Source organism: Saccoglossus kowalevskii, chromosome 21, assembly GCF_978046115.1.
Source record: "Saccoglossus kowalevskii chromosome 21, keSacKowa6.1, whole genome shotgun sequence".
In the NCBI taxonomy this organism is placed as follows: Eukaryota; Metazoa; Hemichordata; class Enteropneusta; family Harrimaniidae; genus Saccoglossus; species Saccoglossus kowalevskii.
Genome location: NC_140661.1, coordinates 3,533,722 through 3,555,213, shown reverse-complemented (window position 1 = coordinate 3,555,213; position 21,492 = coordinate 3,533,722). Strand labels below are relative to the sequence as shown.

The window sequence follows — 21,492 nt, the reverse complement described above, 5'->3', positions numbered from 1 at the left end:
ATGAAACAAAAGTTGACTTTAGCGCTCAAAGGGTTAATAGTGTAGCTGAATACAGTGAGTAGCAGTATGAGGGAAAACACTGATTTTCATTAGTTATTTTGAATGTTTCATTACTCAAGAGTGGTTATAAGTACTCTGAAAATGGAGAATAAGGATAATATAGGCTACACATTTGTGTTCTATTTATACTAGTCTGTTGTGTTAGGAGCCAATAACAGGTTACCACATTAAATCCAAATTAAAGAAAGCTTAGAAAAAAACTTCCGTGTGCTAAGGGAATTGGAGGCATGAAGTACGAATACGGAATACTGTATTTACTATATTAGAAGAACAACTTCAAGTGAAATAAATCAAAAATTGTATTTATTTGACCCCAAATCATTGAAGTTTGACTTATTTTGACAACAGCCCTCCCTACCTTGATCAAGATATTACAATTATGTGGTATGTTAGTCATATCTTTTGTCAAACCCCTTTATTATAGCACTAGTTGCATGTCATGTCACAGTGCTTGAGATATTACACTCATGCATATTTATGAACACCTAAAAATTTGTTAATTTATGCAAATAAGGTAATTAATAAGCACATAATTTAACCCTAAACTAAATATGTATATAGCTTATCCCAGAGCACCTATGTACCAAGTTGAAACTGGTGAGTGGTTGAGAGAATAGTGGACAAGCTAAATTGGCTCTTTAATATGCAAATTAATGATTAATATGCATGGGAATTAAATCAAAAACAACAGATTTGTGTATTGGCCGCGATAATCTATGTAGCGAATTTCATTAAAATCTGTTGAATGGTATTAGAAGTTTTTGTTTACCTTCACATTGTGTTCCATTTTTATAAAAACCTTCATTACAATGACATTCATAGGATCCTTCTGTATTTACACAAATTGCATCTGCATGACATGTGTATAGACCTTCATCACATTCATTGGTGTCTTTACAGTGTGTCATTCCATTACCCTCGTACCCAGTTTTACAACCACAAGTATATGTCCCAGGAAGATTGTCACATGTAGCATGAACATGAACACATGTGTTGTTTGCACCTTGTAAGCATTCATCAACATCTGTAAATAGAGGTATAAAATAAATCATAATTTCATTAATGGTGAATTTTATTTTTTTTGGAGTATCAATACCGAATTTAGTCCCTACAGAATAAAACTGGATATAGTGATCATTCTGTAAAAAGTTGAGCTAATTTTGATGAGAGGAGCAACTGTAATTAGTTTCGCGATATTGAAATCTTAAAGATTAAATTTAGCGATGTTGTGACTATACTTCACATGAAGCCCGGTCTTTAATAGTTGCATCCCAAATAAAATGACGTCCGATCATTGGCAATCTTATACAAAATACACATGATAAGGGCTCCAGCTCTCTATACGTTGTACATGGTTTGTTTTCACCATTTGGAATCCAATAAATATTGGGTATACATACCAATACACACAGTGCCATTTCCTTCATATCCTTTAAAACAATGACAGTCAACTGATCCTATAGTGTTTAAACAATTGGCCTCTTCAGCACACTCATCTAAGTTTTGTGCGCATTCATCTATATCTGTACAATCTTTCCCATCACCAGTAAATCCCTGCAAGCACTGGCAACCATAAGATCCATGGGTATTTTTACAGGTAGCATTCACAGCACAGCCGTGTAAAGTACCGGCACACTCATCATCATCTGGGAATATGGATAGTTAGAAAACATGTTTACATCAAAACAGATCTCTCAAATTAGCATATATATGATAGTAACAATGTAAAAATATGATGTTATAAAGAGATTGCCGCAAAATATGCATGAAAGCAGTGATTGTTTTTATTGCCCCATAGACAGGATTCTGTTGCGTCATGATTGTATAGTGCTTAATGCAACCAATGAAAACAAAGGAAAGTGTTTGCATGTCACGTCAACAACCCGAAACTCGTCAAATGTTATGACGTAGTTTACCCCATATAGAGACAAATTTGAATGTTCAAATAAGTGCTGATACGTTTTGAAACGAATGATAAAACTTTGTGTTTTTACCCTTGAAGCAGCATCTAGAAATTTTAATAATAATTTTTTTTTATTAAAACTAAGAAGAAATGTCACATTATGTTAGTTTGTTTCAAAATTAAGATTGAAAAATACAGAAAATGTTAAAAAAAAATCAGCAGAAAAAAAGATTTGGCGCTCAAAGGGTTGTGACAGTGAGTACAGCCATGGTGCATAATTGCAATAGTTAGTGTATGACTGTATTTTTATAATTATGAAATTAAAAATTATTTATTTTCTTGTTGTCCCATCTTTACATTTTTATTTTTTGAATGTGCCAACATATTTTCTCTGCAACACTTAGCATGGATTTTTCAATCCCAATACCATGATTTCTATTGGTCAATTGCTTAGTCTCCATAGCGTCAGAATCTAATTTATATTTCGAGTCATATAGTTTACTGTGGTGAAATTATGTCCTAAAATGTTCAACAAGATCAACTGTTATAAGACTGATGATAACACAGAGCACAACATAAAGTAATGTACACAATCTGCAGTTTTACAAAAAGAGTAACTTAAAAATTGTGTTCTTTTGTATCATATTCAGCAATTAAAATCAATTTGTTTCAAAATCACTTTATCCCAATCGAATTTACTTTGTATCACACAGTTATTTCGTACCGCGATTGGCCACTTCATTCTACATAACCACTTCACACCACATGGCCATTTCACACCACGTGACCACTTCACACCACATGACTACTTCAAACCACATAACCACATCACACCACATGACCACTTTACACCACATGGCCATTTCACACCACATGGTAATTCTAAACCACATGGTAATTTCAAACCACATGACCATTTCACACCACATGACCATTTCACACCACATGACCATTTCACAACATGATCACTTCACACCACATGGCCACTTCACATCACATGGCCATTTCACACAACATGGCCATTTCACACCACATGACCATTTCACACCACATGACCACTTCACACCACATGGCCACTTCACACCACATGACCATTTCACACCACATGACCATTTCACACCACATGAACATTTCACACCACATGACCATTTCACATCACATGATCATTTCACACCACATGGCCATTCAACACCACATGACCATTTCACACCACATGACCACTTTACACCACATGACCATTTCACACCAAATGGCCATTTCATACCACATGGCCATTTCACACCACATGACCATTTTACACCACATGGCCATTTCACACCACAAGCTTGAAATAAACTCCCATGTGTTGAAGGTATTGAATGCATGAATTATATGTGTGAATTAAGTAGAAATGGAGAATATTTAAATAAAAAAGCAGTTCTTCTCTGATGCAAAATGCGAAAGCAATATAATCTACAGTATTGAAGTTCATAAAACAAAAAAAATTGTTTGTAGATCTGTGATTTGTTGTATTTATGAGCTTGTCCTATATGCATGCATCAATATCAGGAAGTTTTATTTATGTAAAATAGGTAAGTAATATTCTCAGAATATTATCTCAGATTACCCATGTGTCAAGATTCATTAAAATCTGATGAATGGTTGAGATACTAATAAACTTATTGTGAACTTTCTGAATATGATGTCTGTAACCAGCACATCTTTGAAAACCATTTGTTTGTTTGTTGGTTGGATGTGAACTTTATTATTGTGTGCGGTCATCAAATGTACAAATGTATTGATACTTCATTTTGTCATACAAGATAATATGATGATAATAATATCGGTAAATGAAATCAAATTCAAATAAAATATGTTGCTTGACGTTAAAAAAGACGTAAATTAAAAAAAAGGTTTATTCGTGCATTGTATTGCTATGCAAAATATCAATACATAAAATGATTGTGTGGTATGAAATAACTGCATGTAATTAACACTTGCATTTGTTTATATGTGTTTACCTTGACATTCTGTTCCATTAACATGGAAACCATTCTTGCATCCACAATAATAGGACCCTGCTGTATTGTTACATATGGCATCTATGTGACATATGTCTGGCGTTTCCCTACATTCATCGATGTCATCACAGTAATTTATCCCATCACCACGGTAACCATTGTCACAACCACAACTATATGTTCCAGGAAGATTGACGCATATTGCTTCATTAATATCCAAGCATGTGTCGTTAGCATCACATTCATTGTCATCTGTTTATGGTGGAATAAAAATACTGGTACTAACAATATGTTTTAGAATCCGTAATTTCCATTAAAATGGTATAATGTAACATAGGGGAAGTGGTTTACATTCAAATGGTACAATGCAAAAGAGGTGATGTAACTTCTATTAAAATGATACAATACAATAGAGGGGTGTGGCTTGTATAAGAGCATCTACACATATGAGAAGTGGTAAATGTTTGGTTCTGAAATGGTGCGATTTCAATTAGAGATGGGGCTTCTTATGAAGGTTTTATGGTAATTCACTTGCTAATACAAGAATAATACTTGATTGTTCCAATGACACGCGAGATGCATGGTTAACTTAATGATATTCATAATAGTCGATCCTGAGAGAATTTTTTTGTAAGGGTCAACTTTGCGGGAGATGAAATGTATCGTGATTCTAACAAAGTAGTGATAAGCACGTCATGAATACTTACCATCACATGTAGTGCCATTAAGTTGATAACCAGTATGGCATTCACATGTAAAGTTTCCCATTGTATTGATGCAATCTGCATTTGTATCACAATTGTCAGCGTTATCATGGTCATCGGGTAGTTCACACTCATTAATATCTGAAATATAATACCAACACATAACTGACATAATGATGTACGTAATAATGTTTAAATAATTACTTATAAATTCATCATTAGGGACGAACAATGTTCACTTCTCATATGTGTCATGATATACTATACTTTAATATCAAGTATATGGAAAGTATCAGCTATAAGGCTTGGGAAATATTACTATACTCGTTCAAAGAATCCAATAGCAAATCGTAATGGAAATGTTCTAATTATACAATAATGTCACTAAATCATCGCCAGTTGGCGTATCACTTGTAATGCTTATCGTATCAATGTTTTACCAAAGCAATTGAAGCCATCTCCAGTATATCCTTTGATACATATACATAAATATGAACCATCAGTATTGACGCATTCACCATGTTGCTTATGACAATTATTATCTGTTTCTTTGTCACATTCGTTCATATCTGAAAAAAAGATTGATAACATGATAACATGAACTGATTAAATTATTTAACCTGTTGCGTACAAATAGTTTCCTTAATTTTCCTTCCTTTTCTTAATTTTGGAACAAACAAGGAAAATATGACGTTGCTTTTAATAATTTGATCTAAAAATTGTTAATTTTGTGGATGGTGACTGAAATTGACTTTGTCACTTAAGTTTTGAAATGTACAGTAATTAGTAATACATGTAGAGGGCTACCACACAAGTTGTGTGTTACATGATGAAAACCTCATATGCATCAGAAGTAAATGTATGAAGTTTTGTGATTTGAGAAATTCTTACAAATTAGTGATCGTCTTGGTCAGTGTTTTTGCTTATTTGCAAAGCATATATAGAAATACTGTAGAAATACAATTGACTCAGATTGTAATATCTTGACACTAGCAGAGCTGACAATTCACTTTTGTCTAGATCTTCATTGCATATCGCCGTACGTGGTTATAATAGTTGCATACCCTTACAATAATCACATAATTCATATCACAAATTATACTGACAATAAATACAAATGATTTTTATCTACCTGTACAATTCCCGTTGTCTTTTCCATATCCTATTTGACATGAACAATTATACGACCCATCCGTGTTTGTACAAACTGAATGTAATCCACATATACCATCATCATTGTTACATTCATTTTCATCTGGGAAAAACAAAATAAAATAAATGAAAAAAATAATTCTACTATATATTACAATTTCATGTAGTAATGAAGTAAAGTATACTAACCGACACAGAATACTCCATCGCCAGTATAGCCAGTTGTACATTCACAATTATATGACCCATTCGTGTTTGTGCATTTGGCGTTGTCATCACATGTACCATTATTATTACATTCATTGATATCTGTAAAATGAATTATTATTATTTGGCATAAATGAATAATAATAATAATTTCTCAGTCAAACATGACATGGGGTAAACTAACCTTGATATATTAACATTCAAAAATCACATACCTTTACATCCTGTACTTGTGTTCAAATAACCATCACTACATATACATTGGAAGTCACCAATTTCATTTACACATAGTTCAGATTCTTGAGAACAGTTGTGAGTACCAGTCTCACACTCATCTAAATCTATTACATTATATAAGTATATGACATGTAACACATATAAATCAAATAGTCAAAAATATCCTGGAGAACAAATAGCTTTACAGTTAACCCAATCTGTAACTGAGCCTTTATACATCTGTTAATAAGCATCAATTTGAATTAATTTATTAGTTATGACATGATAATGACGTCATCTCATATTTGTTATGGATACAAGTGACGTCATGGGCTTAACTTACATTTGAGACGTGGATAAAAAAGAATTTAATGTGTTCACACTCACTTATATCAACATTCTACATGGATGGTAATGTTTATATATAGAAAGAATAGTTGGAGTAAGAATGAAAGATGTTTTGAGAAATTCTTTAACCTTTATTCCCTTATACTCATTGTAGTCTGTTGCACTTGTTGCGTGTATGTGAATAAACTGGATGGCATAAACCGGTTGTTCACACCGTAAGATAAAATAATGGTGTTGTTCGCTACTTCTGCTATTAAATATACGTGTTCGAATTAATAAAACAAATTATAGACAACGTTGTCACAGTATTAGTGTTGATCAGTGAGTGATATTTGTTATCAGACATTCGCATGCACTTATAAATAAAAAATGTAAAAAAAAATGTAAAGAAATGACGTCACAGTGTGGCGTTCTATACAGCAATATTTTATTACCTGAACATGTCCTAAGATCATCATTCAGTAGGTAACCATAGTGACAAGTACAATCATATCCTGGTGTTATGTCAACACAGTCATCGTCACAGTATTCAATATAAGCATCGATATCTGTAGTACATTCATTAATTGCTGTGTAAAGAACACAATAATGAGAGTGAAAACATATACATAATGTCACATGGCTTCTTAATTAAATTCAGACAATGTTTTTATATTTAGACGATTAGTACTGTACTTACGAACACAAACAGTATCGTTATTATCATCATGTTTATATCCTTTCCAGCACATACACTTTTCCTCAGTACCATTGTTGTTGGCGTAGCAGGTTGCATTGATGCACTGTGTTCCATTGGAACATGTATTATTTGCTGTGGAAAGAAATGAGAGTTGTAAACTTCATATTTGTTGTGCATATTTGCACAATCAATATATTTCCACTAATTCTGACAGCTACTTGAGAAACTAAATTTATTAATATAGAAGAATGCAATACTATTGTTTTATTTATGAGACTTGGTTATTTTGCAATGTTCCTGTTTTGTATTTAATGGTATAGACCATGGATTAGTGATGTAGAATGTTACAGGAGACCAAAAAACTGTCCCGGATGGCAGCCCCACTATGTTGATGTACGTTATGCAAGTAACAGTAAATAATATAGTGTTTATAGCGCGAAAACAAATGCCAACATACGGGCACTGATTATTGGTATACATTTCCATTCATAGTCACTGTGACTCATAAAACGACCAAATCACTTAATCCATTTGACATGTGTTCATCTGTAAACCACGATTAGTGTAAGGATAATTTAGCTTATAGACATGTGCATAGTGAAATCCTTTACATTGCTGTTTCGTAGCTTCAATAATTGTGCATGTGCAGAAAGAATATGATATTGCAGTACTTGAGTGATGGATTTAGTCATCTATCTTGAGTACACTTTACATATCAAATTGACGTGCATGAACCGGGTTCCAGTAATGGTTACTCTTCCAGCCAAGTTTGAAGAAAATCACACAACACAGGTCCAGGATCTGGTTCTAGACATATACTCACCTATACAGGTTATGCTATCAACATCAAGATAAAAACCTTCTTCACATTGACACATGTATGGCTCTGGATTCTCAACAGTTTGCTCGAGGTCTATGCATATTTGTGAACAGTTATCGGTTTGAAACAAACACTCATTGGATGCTGTAAAATGGTTGATATTTTAAACATTAGAAATGTATTATAATTTTAGTATCTAGAACACAACCCATTGGTTAAATTTGACAACAATCATATAAATTTCACACTTCAGAATCAATTCACTGGTTCCCAGTATCCTTTGCTTTGTACAAAAACGTACATTTATATCTGCCATTATGTGTAGTGTGTTCCAACCAATGGAATACAATATGAATTATACATTTATTAATTGAATATGTTTAATGCAAGTGACAACACTGTCTGCACATCATGATGAAATGTTCACTGATTGAGAACATATAAAAACACTAAGACGTGTACCAACATTCTACAAATTCATATATATATATATATATATATATATATATATATATATATATATATATATATATATATATATATATATATATATATATATATATATATATATATATATATATATATCATGTCTTAATTTCCATTCATTTATTTATTTAAAGAATAAACCACACACGCAATATTATAATCAAGAATAAACTCTACTGCTTTTCATACAATAAACATGGATTACATACAAATTCTGCTAATAGCACAATGTTCAATACACAGTGCTCAGTTACGTGATATAAATTAATAAAACACTAACCGTTACAGTGAATACCATCTGCAAGCAGCACAAACCCAGTCTGACATGAACATACATATGTACCATCAAAATTCTCACATTTGTGTTCACATATGTTCATGTCACATTCGTTGATGTCTACAAATTAATTACAATCAACACGATTACCATCAATCAGCGAGGGAAACTCTAAACCTATCTGTTTAATGATACGATTATTATCTCTGTACTGAATATCTTCCAGGCAGGAAATATGTATTTATGCGAAACAATTCAAATAAATTCATAGCAATAATTAAATAAGAATTTTTGCTAAAATTAGACTTAGGACACATAGAATTCAAAGTAGACATCAAGGTTACAAGTTTGCAATGAACAAAGGAAATGCAATTAAAGAACTGTATTTGTTCACAGAATGTAAATTATACATAGAAAAAACTGTAAAAAAAACTGTATACATTCTATTCCCAGAAAATTTGTACAAAACATATCTAATTTCATCATGAATGCAAATTGTAGACAAACATTAAAAGCAGTCATTCATTTCATTAACATCATTAGAGACAACAATAGCCAGTGAACGGATTCTTTTTAACGATTTTAAGTGATTCCGCTTAAATAAAATGTATTTTTCTATTGAGCTATTTGATTTTATATCAGCAACAGAACAAAACAAAACAGAACAAAACATACCAGTACAGTGTGTACCATTGCCTCCATAGCCTGCATTACACTGACACAGGAAACTACCTTGACTATTCAAACATGTCGCATCTTCGTGACAACCAGCTCTATCAGGTATTCTGCATTCATCAATATCTGAAAAATGCAATATGGACGATAAATTGAAATTTTAATCACAGTCGTTTGATACTACATGCTATAGAAGATATCGTAATGTGATTTATCAGAATCTAAAAGCCCAACTCTTGTAACGCACTAAATAATATTCGGTCAACGAAACAACAAAACACGCTTCTACAGTTTGTTATTGTACGTACAGGCAAAATCAATGTAAACACAGAAATTGCAACGTCATAAGTTGATAATGCGCATGCGCCAGTACAAATTCGGGGCAAATATGGCCGCGCTGCAGAAAAGTAAAGGAGGCAGACATATGTTTAGTTTTTGCATTATGAGTTCAATTTTATCACACCGTATTTCATCTGGACTAGGACTCTCGATATTGGCAGACCATCACTCATTGATATTTCACATTCACTTTAATAATTTTCTGTTTACATTTATAGTTGCTGAGTACAATTCAGTGGCAAAAGTCAGTCGTTAGCCAGTTGCCTATCGTTGTATATTAATTCCAAATTTGTTGTCTAATTTCAAAGCACTTGTTGATATACTGTGCTACCTGGATGACAATGCACACTGACAGGACAGGACAGGACAGGACAGGACAGTACAGTAGCTGTCTATTGAGTGACTTCAAGCCAAATGTAGACTGACATGTTTTTGCAGTTTAAAGCATAGATCTGTGTTAATTTCGGTATTTGAGATGAGAATATTCTGTTTTTGCTTTCTACATTGTAAAGTAACTGATTGTTGATTGGAGTATTACTTGTATTGAATACCATCACAGGTACATTTTGTTTATTCAATTGTGCTTTTACATGGGTTGGCGGGTCAGTTTCTAGGTGGCTTGCAGCTGCCTGAGTGTGACTGATGCTCATCCACAAATTGGAGCTGAGATGAGTTCTGTCCAGATTCAAAGCAATCCAGTCAAAGCTGAATAAATAAACTGCCAAGCCATAGTATGTATGATGTTGTTACCTGGTGACATTATTATGAAAAATACAGTATTGCTTTTAAGGCACAATGCTATTCTTGGACTATATTTTCCTATACAACTTGTTTTTAAATCGTACTTTTTTATTGATAAATGGTCTAAAAGATGGCCTCATCACATCACTGGAACATGCTGTCTCAATTTTAATGAAAATAAACTAATCTTCCTTTACTTTTGGAAAACAATATATATTCAGAAATGATACATTCTTTGGACATATGACACCTGTGTATTATGCCCGACGTGTTTGCCGATGTTGGCGGTGTTCACGCCTGTGTGAGAGCATTCCTTGTGAAACTAGCTTTTTACACAGTTTTCAATGTATGTGTGGTCCTACATCACATACCAATTAGATGATGCCCTGACCTGATGTTTGCCTAATATTTAGAAAATTGTATACTTTCTTAGTGTTATTTCGTAAATTAATCATGACATTTTAATAAAACTTGGCACAAAAATACACATAAATTTTAGTTTGGGAAGGAAATCTGTGCACACAAATTACCTAATTTGCATAATATTCAGCAAATTTCCCATTGCTATCCAAAGAACTAGTTTTTGCAATGTTACTTGGCGGATAGGTGATTGGAGCATTGTGCAGACTTGCTTAGATTTCGGTTGAAATGTGTGCATATTAATTATATAATTTGCATAAAATAATATATTTCTGTCTTCACAGGTATATTAATAACCATGCACTTATACTTTAATGAGACTTGATACATACTCCACTGAGGTGTTTAGTTTAGGGCTAAGAACGGACGAGAGATTAGTATTAGTCGGCAGGCTTCTGGGTCTGTTTCATGTACCTTCAATTCGATAATGCTAGCTAGCACATATTTTGCCTAGCAGTGTAATAGCCAATTTTATTTAAATTATAAATATCAAAATCTATTTCTAAATAGTTTTAGATTACGATTTAGAAACCGATCTAAATTATAAACTAAGACGCTAGTTATAAAAATGAGTTCTTGGGTTTGAAGGTATTAATTTTCAGGTGCAATTGCCGCTATTTGGATGATCTAAAATATAAACTGCGTCGCTATTAAGTTAGCTATGTAGACGATCTAAATTATAACTACGGCGCTATTTAGAAAAAATGTTTTGTTTTTTTACTTATTATTTTTCGGGCGCAATTGCCGCTATTTAGTTACATTACAGTCGTACATTTTTACACGACACCTTGCACATACGTTTACTTATGCTTTTTTACACAAATCTGCCACACATGTGGAAGGAAAATACACATTCACTGTTTTCAGGTAATAGTTCCGCCTTTAAGTCGGACAATAATAATTTGGTTCAAACAGTGTTTTTTATTGACGCATTGCCGCTTTGTTATCAATACTATTATATTTCAGGTAAAATGAAGTACGAACATAAATAGAAATTTTCAAATAATAAATTTTACAATATATTTTGACTTGCATTGTAACACTTTGTCCTAAACACGTGGAAGGTACTACACTAAATCCGTGCCACCATGTTGTCTGCCGTTGCTGCGGAGACGAACGTGGAATATAGCATTTGCTTACTTTCCCAGGGTGCTAGATGTCTATGTTGAAGAACTTAATATTTACAAGTCAACGGACGCATGTATTCTGCGCTGTTATAATCCCGTCTATTTATTAAATAAGACTTTACAACAATGATTGCTATCATGCATATTTCAATATACTAGTATCATCTAGAGCTAGAACAGGCGGCCACATATGTACGCGGGGTTCACATGTGGCTGCCTGTTATAGCTCTAGATGGTATTTAGATATATAGCGGCAATATATATACCCTCGTACACATGTAGCCGCCGATTGTAGCTCTAGTTGTAATTTATATTGTCTAAATGTCCTTATATATATCTGTGTTACACATAGTATAGCTGCCACAGTGCAAGAAAGACACAATCTCACTAATAACTATACTAATACTACACATTTTTACCTGTACATGTTGTACCATCGCCAGCATAACCCTCTCTACAGTTACAACGAAACGATCCTTGTTGATTTGTACATTCAGCATTAACATCACAGTTGTCTTTCTCTTCATCACACTCATCAATATCTATGGAAACAGATTAGTGAGCAGTTTATTGATTATAACATAAATCATTTGTAGAATACCACACCCACCTTCACTTTGTAAATAATTAATTATATTCATACATACTATAAATGATTAAAAGTATCTGCAAATAGAAATAACCAATGTCTATACCCATCCCTGGTCCATCAATATATTATGAGGGGGAAATTCTTCTCCTCTGGGGTCGTGGTTCTCCCACACGTGTCAGCGGGGAATATCTCGTCTATGTCTCTATACATGTCTGCTTGAGGTACCGGACCGGGAAAGTCACTTAAGCTTTACAGTCAAATAGACGCACACAACGAAATACGTATAAACTCTCGTTTTTAGTCGGTCAGTCGAATACTCTATAAGACACAGCGCCCTGGGGAAAAGTCCCCAAGACTATCGCAAGGCTGACCCAAGGCGGCGTCTCTTGTGGTGTTCTCGCCAAGACCAACTAAAACTCCCTTTTTCACTTTCAAAACCTTAACCAATTACAAAGCAGTTAAAAGACTCTTCACACATTCAACTTGCACATAGCCAATCACACTAAGTACTGAATACGTCATATCTTTTGATTAATCGTTCACTATATTACTAACTGCGAATACCAACTGTCAGAAATAGTAGTCCGGGTAGCGACGATTATATCGTAATTAGTTCCAAATCTCTGAGTCAAGTTCCGTCCAGGACCTCGCATGAGCCTAAATGATGACAGATATAACACAACCATTCACTAGTAATCATCTAAATAAGTCAGTCAACAGATACGCGAAAACTAATTCATGACAATATTTACAAAATACCATTTCTTTAAGAAACATCTTCTGGTTACAACTTCTGGAACATGACATAAGTATTTTTATAGTTAATGTTATTTTTTTAAAGGCTACAATTATTTAAATAGTGAACTGAAGAAATACATATTTCACAAAGTAATTTTATTTATTGTTGTGCTTGGTATATCGCTACTTCTCACCATAAGGGTGACCTTATTTAAATAATAACATGTGGGTTACCATTATTTCGTATCCTTACACAAATTGTTAACATCATACGTTCTGTATGCTGCTGGACCAATTTGTGTGATTTAGATTTGTTATTATGTTATTTATTCTTTAGTTGTTACTTTAGTTGACATAATCAAACGGATATAATGATAGTAAAATTTACCTGTGCACACACTGCCATTACCACTGTATCCCTCTCCACACTGACAATGGTAACTTCCGAGTGTATTGGTACACACAGCGCCCTCTTTGGCACAATCATTATTTCCAGTCTCACACTCGTTGGTATCTGTGTATATAATAAATAAATAAATAAATAAATAAATAAATAAATAAATAAATAAATAAATAAATAAATAAATAAATAAATAAAGAGCAACTAACATGTTCATCTAAATATCGTTACAAAAATTCCACATATTGTATCAGTAACTTGTTGATATTTGTTGATGAATATTTCCTGTACAGTTAGGATTGTTTCCAAACTTATCCGTTGTTATACAGTTCTGAACGTTTCCATTCTATACCTGTTATTGATGGAATATTTACCTGTACAATTGCGACCATCTCCAAAGAATCCATCATTACACATACATGAATAACTGCCTTCCATTTCTTCACAAGTTGCCCATTGAAGATGGCAATCATTTGACGTAATACCACTACATTCTTTTACGTCACTACACGAAGTGCCGTTAGCAGTCCAACCAGTGTCACAGATACATCTAAATGATCCTTCAGTGTTACTACATGTGGCGTGTATGTCACAGTTGTCAGAGTGTCGTTCACATTCATTTATATCTGCAATATTAAAATGACATAATCAGAAATCTTACCATTACTTTTTTTCAGTAAACTGCACTTTTCCTAAGTCAACTTTAACGATAATTAACCTTTACAAAACCAGTTCCCTCTTTTCATTACAAATTCATAAAATAGCTCTTTGTACATCTAAACTTGTTCATCTGACTAATAATGAGCCAGTTTGAAAATTGTTTCATAAACGAGATATGAACAATTATTTGTAATTACAAACATTTAATGTATTCAATACAGTTATTTGTAATTACAAACATTTAATGTATTCAATACAGTTATTTGTAATTACAAACATTTAATGTATTCAATACAGTTATTTGTAATTACAAACATTTAATGTATTCAATACAGTTATTTGTAATTACAAACATTTAATGTATTCAATACAGTTATTTGTAATTACAAACATTTAATGTATTCAATACAGTTATTTGTAATTACAAACATTTAATGTATTCAATACAGTTATTTGTAATTACAAGCATTTAATGTATTCATACAGTTATTTGTAATTACAAACATTTAATGTATTCAATACAAATTTGTTTGGCTTTTGGCCGGTGCCATAATGCCTCATAAAAACGTACATTTAAATATAGTTAGCAAACCAGCTAACCGTTCAGCTGAATGAATTTTTAATTTTGGTTTCAGATTTCAACACACCGAATCACGCCATTATCATAGGGGGTGCAATGTGGAATACAAACGGGAAAACACGAAAGGTTACGAAGGTGTGAAGATTGTAGTTACTGAAGCGGATACTGGAGAATATAAATGGAGATACTCGCGAAAAATTTAAATGTCTGAAAAAAGTACCCGTGAAAGGGCTGACCAGCGGACCATACCACTTTTACATAGCAATGTGGACGTCGGCAAACATATTTATTTTGTTCACTACATACTTCAACAATATAATTAACAACATTGTATAAAGAAACTGAAATTAATATATAAATGGCAAAATATTGTTTTTTAGCAAGTGAAACGACTGTATTTGCTAAATCCCCCTGTGAGTAGTTGATGACCACAATGACAACGGTATAACCTGGTACTATAAGATAGAAGTAACCTGTAGAATGCTGTGTGGGTAATATTTTTATATTGATTTGTGTTGCATTTGCAGCAAATAGTTACCAAACAATGCGAAATCTATAGGATTGGATATACCTCTCAGCTGGCTTCACATGCATAGGTCAAGACTGCCTAACCGGTGCTCATACCAGGATTTAGTTGCAGCACTGTGGTCTGTGGTTACAGCTTCATTTTTCGAGTAATCACAAGAAATTTACATTACAATAGAAAATAAAAGACTGGCACTCCCATACAATTAATAGCAAGTGAAATTCCTGGAATTGAAACATAGATTTTGAAGTCCCTGGTGTAGGCATTGAATAACTTCAAGTTGGCATAAAGACGAGGTAGTTTATTTAATCAGTGCTGAACTAGAGGTTGAAATTATAATTAAGTTCGTTGTCATATAATTTGTTTATTTAAATTTCTCCTGAATTCAAATAGAATACACTGGTGAAAGGATGTTTTTGAGGTGTGGTTACATTGTGTATGGAGTGGTAGGGTTGGGTGTCATATAATTTTTTTCATTTTCAACTCTCATGAAATCACACAGAATTTCACTTAATTTATTTTCGATGAAAAGTTTTCAAGCATACGGTGTGAATCAAATTTTCACTGTGCTGTGTCAAGTCTCAATAGAGTATGAGGGAAATGGTATTTTCACTGGAATTTATTTTAGCGGAAAAATGTTCACAGTGAAAGGAAGTATTCCACATTATTACATATATACTGCAGTTTATTTTGATTCGTCCCTGAAATCAAAATCGGTACTTCCACACCCCATATGCAAATGAGGTCTGAGAGCGAATAAAGTAGTCCGTTCAAGAGTAGAGTTTTTCGAAACATAGCAGAAATAAACAATATTTAGAAGTACGATACTTTACGTTTGGGTACATGAATATATTTGCCGAGTGAAATGAAATTTGAACAACAGTAATGGTACTTCTAAGCAGTAACTTATTTTGACTAAAACTAATTTGCATATCACCCATGCAATAATGTTTTTGGTATTTTCACGGTCAATATGCAAATGAACATGGTATTGGCGATTCGCTCCACTTGGATTGCCCTTAAAATCACTTTAATTTTGTGTATCTGTGTGTGATTTCTAGTGTTTTCACGTATTAATTCTTCTGTGATTTGTTTGGCTTGGCCGATTTCGCTAAAACTTAGCAGGTAGGTCACACCTTCACCCTAGTTATCAGGAAATGTATCTCCTACAAATTTTGGATACAACACCTCAGACATAGCTCATTTTGCTCAGCTTGAGTGTGGGCACAAAGTTACTATTGGTAAAATCTGAAAACAAATTCTGACCACCGTTTCCATGGAAACAGCCAACAACTGATTTATTTAATACCTTCACGCCAAATGTATCACACCCTACATTTCTATGATTAAAAAGCATGGACGTAGCTCATTCTAATCCGCTTGAGTGTGGGCAACAATTTACTGAGATTTTTTTTGGCTTGGCTAATTTTGTTTATAATTGACAGGCAGGTCGTACCGTCACTAATTGGCAAAACAATCCTGGTCCACAGCTACCATGGCAACAGCCAAAAACTGTTTTTTGAATACTTTCGACCCCAAATTTATTACCTCCCACTAGTCTTGTATTCATGCCTTTTATTTTGGCTACGTTGCACACCGGTAAGAGATCACCGACGCCGACATTGTTACACTGTATCAACGTAATCCCGACGCAACTTTGAACTTTGAATGAACTGTAAATGCTGCCTGCAATCTAGAAAATACTATCGGTTGGAAATAATAAATTTAAGGGATTGTTCAGTTACTCTGGCCTGGGGGGGGGGGGGTCGGCAGATTCCATTTTGTCAGCTGTAAATCTCAGTTGACCCACCCCTATCAACAACAAAAAGTGGGCGACCCCCTAACATTATATTTTAAAACATGCTGACCCCCCCCCCCGAAAAACAAAGAAACATTAACAGTTTGGCTCTGACATGATTACAAATTGTATGATGTGCATTGAAAATATCGTGGTTTGCCGTAATTTTTAGTGTTTGCATTTAATAGACCAGTCACCTTAGGAGGGGAGGGGAAGCATAAAGCCAAAAAACGACTACAGAAAAGGCTGCAGGAAGTAGGGAAATCTATGCTGCTAAAGATAGTAAATAAAAACAAAGTTGTGGAGTACTCACTTGATAAACGCCCTTATAAGATAGGAAAAGAGGATTTGAATCTAGGCGGTTTGAAAACTAATTTGGATTTAATATATCTTTCATATCTTATAGACCAGGAAAGCTTTACACCTGAAGTACAGTCTGTGCTTATGAAAACAAAGGACACTTTGATTTTTGTATCAATTTGTGTTGGATTTTGGTATTTTACAGAGCAAAATATGCATATTTAAAAGTTAAAAAAACAAAAAACTATTTATGTATATACATGAATCCATTTAACTTTTTTGATTTGCTGAACAAAAACTGTCACGGCTCTTTGTACTAATTGCTGTGTTTTTCCGTCTCCAGCTACAATTGGATAAATCCAGTAAATATTCTATACAATGGTGACTTCAGACTTTAAATAAAATAATCTGATATCACATGGACTTGGGATGTGTTCAAAACTTAACTGTATAATTGCATGGGGCTCTGCCGCATTGCATAATCTGTTATTTGTCAACTTCAACCCCAAAATATTTAGCCTATAACATTTTTTGCATCAACAAATTTATAGGCAATATGGGTAATAGTTATTATTAAGAACACATTTGTACGATTAACTTTTTAATCTATTGTTCTGAAATAACACTATATATAAGACTATATATATAGTGCAAGACTATATATATAGTGCAAGCTGATCGGCCGGAAACAAGTATTAGTGATTTTCGTGGTTTCGGAGCGTGATGATTAAATTCAATAACATATGCTTGCTTTACATTACTAAACTGTTTTAATTCTATAATTTCTATTATTTTGAGCAAGGACAAGGTCCTGTACCGGGACATAGTCGCTCGGTCCCATAGACGTCCATGCATTGAGACGAAAAGATCATTAGGCCCCTGTGGGAGCAACCATCAACATCAAAATCCCAGGAGGTTTCTGCTGGCGACGTTACCCAGTTCCAAATAAAGATCACCAACGCCAAATAAGCAACATTTTAACCGGTAATCAAGATTAATTCAATCCACGGCTAACAAGCAACATCACAAGTGAAGTTGTAGCATGAAGGTGAGCGACTACTGCTGACAACGTAAGTCATGCTTGCATGCCTTCACCATTGTACTCAAACGAATCACGTGGTGTGCCGCTCTCTTTCAAACCCGGGATTCGATCAATAGGGGAGATTCAGTAAAAAAAAAACACATTGCAAATCATGCAAATTCAACATTTTCAAACCAGTATACTAAAACAGAAATGCTCAGCGATGCAAAAGAAGGATAGATGTTACTTTTCATTATACACATCTCTGTTGATACAATCCCTCACATATTCTATTCCCAGTTATACCTGCGTAAATGGATTAGCCTCTTTTGATGTTGACATTCAGACTAAAATCACGTGACAGGCTGTTAAAATTGGCTGTTGCATACACTTTCGCCGGTCTGGAAAATGTGTTTAGTTAGCTCTCATTCAAGTAACAATGCAGATTTCCCAGTGGGAGTGAAACTATTCGACTCTGCCATTAAAAAATAGGGGTGTTTTGAGCAAAAAACGAATAACCCTGGAGTGCACACAACACACTGAATTTCGGAACAAATCTTGCATTATTTACAGCAGCAGAATACCACAGAAATATCAGACGAAACATGGAAACACTATATATATGTAAGTCGGCCTGAACCCTCTCTATTGCAATTCCAGGAATTACCCCCCCCCCCCCCATATGTGCAACCATTTTCCACCTTGGTACCACCCAAGCCTGAAAACAAAATCTTAATACCACGCTGAAGCGTTTGGTAATGACACCGAGTTGAAAGTTCATTCAATTGAATATGGTTAGCCATTTTGCGGACTATTTTGCAATGTAGGTTTACGAAACAATATGCCACCCCTGTACCAGCACCCTGTATCTCTATGTAGTCACATCAATTTGTCACCAGAAACTTCTAAATATAACTATTTATTTATACTATTGGAAATTGTCTTGGTTATGTACAACAGGGTTTGACTATTTTAACTAAACTTTGGAAATGTTGTTTTAAATTTGAGAATTACAGCTACCCGTAATAGATTGTAAGGTATTATGTTGATTGCAATGTGTTTATGCCAGGTAGTCTTCTAATAAAAAATAAATGTGATTCAATGAATTCAGCTTAGCTTATCAAGTTCACTATCACATCCTGATATAAACCAGTGTTGTTATAATTGTTACCGATTTCATTATAATATAACAATAATTCATCAATCAAACGAACATTAGAAAATGGATTCACCTATAAAAAGAATCTAAATAAACAACATACCTGTGCAGTTGTGATTATCCTGGCTGAGTTCATAACCTTGTAGACATGTACATTTAAATGACCCTACCAAATTTGTACATTGAGAATTCAGACCACAGGGACTGTTTATACATTCATCAGCATCTACACACAGTGTACCATCTCCCATAATGTCATCATATCCAACATTACATGTACAGTTGAATCCACCCATTGTATTGATACATTCTGCTCTGTCGTCACAGTTATCTTCTGCCTGGTCACATTCGTCAATGTCTTCAGTATAGAAAAGCAAAAAATAACATTTAACAATGTTGATAAGAAACTTACATTACCAATAACAATCAATGTTGATAAAAAAATAGATATAACAAAATATTCATTAAAAACAAACGACCTAAAAGAAAGACAAAATTATTTGATAAACACAAACATAAAAGTGAAGATATCGCCACGAATAGAATAAATCTGACAGAGGACCACCCAAGGTACCTACATATCAAATATGAAAGCAATTGAGCTGGTAGTTTTTAAGAAGAAGTAAAAATGTAATTATTGAAGGACGACGGACAGACGGCTGAAATCATTTATATGAACAACTCCGCTCTGTCATCTACGTCATCTGCCTACAATGACAGAGAAGCTAAAAACATTTAACAATGTTATAGTATAAAATTATTTGTTGAACTCACCGTCACATGATTTCTTGTCTTCATTTAAACGATACCCCTCATAACATCGACATAGGTAACTCAACAGTGTATTTTCACATCCTTGTTCACAGAACGTAGCTGAATTGTCGTCAGCATGGCCTTCCGAACATTCGTCAAAATCTTCAAAAAGAGAAAGCTTGTTTAACATCTGTAATTATAATATTCCAGGAAATATGGTACGATTCCTAATTATTACTTAGATTAGTTTCATTCAGTTCTACTAACACGTTGCTCAGTATGGAGGTATGCTGTTATTATCTTGGTGTGTTCATACTATTTTCCATGAAATACTTTAAGGATAATTTGTCCATGTCAATACAAGGCACATTAAAATACACTGTCAAAACAGGTTTTACAAATAAATATTGGTGCACAAAACAAAGCGAACAGAGTGGGGTCTTAGAATTACATGGACACAAATAACTAACCAAATATTTCACAGATGTTTAATAAGCAAAACACCATATTCAGTGGTGGCGGCACAGGGGGGCAGAGGGGCGGTCGCCCCCTCGAAAAAATTTTTGGGGGCGTCGCCCCTTGAAAATCAAGCTGAAACCCTTTGTGTCAGCAAAATTTGCCCCTCAAAATGCAGGAAATAGCGTTTCAGAGGGTCTGGATTTCAACATTTCGTGCCGCTGTCTCTGTTATTCTGATTCCCAGACTCCCATTTTTTAAAAAAAGGATTTTTAATATTTATAAATATTTACAAAATATATTGTCAATTTAAAATCGCTATTCACTACACGAAAATGTTGACACAATCCCTGCA

General features: G+C 33.8%; 1 protein-coding gene across 1 annotated transcript in view; it reads right to left on the bottom strand.

The window, feature by feature from the left end:
- The window catches only part of LOC102807312 (uncharacterized), a 49,894-nt gene that overhangs the window by 6,080 nt on the left and 22,322 nt on the right, over positions 1-21,492 (bottom strand). The window contains exons 26-43 of the mRNA XM_085495178.1: positions 20,703-20,843; positions 20,032-20,286; positions 14,259-14,510; positions 13,873-13,998; positions 12,574-12,696; positions 9,528-9,653; positions 8,856-8,972; positions 8,093-8,233; positions 7,270-7,401; positions 7,025-7,159; positions 6,242-6,367; positions 6,009-6,128; positions 5,800-5,922; positions 5,108-5,236; positions 4,671-4,808; positions 3,964-4,215; positions 1,461-1,706; positions 830-1,084 (exon numbers count right to left, since the gene is read on the bottom strand). Coding sequence (XP_085351304.1) covers positions 830-1,084; positions 1,461-1,706; positions 3,964-4,215; positions 4,671-4,808; positions 5,108-5,236; positions 5,800-5,922; positions 6,009-6,128; positions 6,242-6,367; positions 7,025-7,159; positions 7,270-7,401; positions 8,093-8,233; positions 8,856-8,972; positions 9,528-9,653; positions 12,574-12,696; positions 13,873-13,998; positions 14,259-14,510; positions 20,032-20,286; positions 20,703-20,843 — 2,937 coding nt within the window. The remainder of the gene's footprint in view (positions 1-829; positions 1,085-1,460; positions 1,707-3,963; positions 4,216-4,670; positions 4,809-5,107; positions 5,237-5,799; positions 5,923-6,008; positions 6,129-6,241; positions 6,368-7,024; positions 7,160-7,269; positions 7,402-8,092; positions 8,234-8,855; positions 8,973-9,527; positions 9,654-12,573; positions 12,697-13,872; positions 13,999-14,258; positions 14,511-20,031; positions 20,287-20,702; positions 20,844-21,492) is intronic.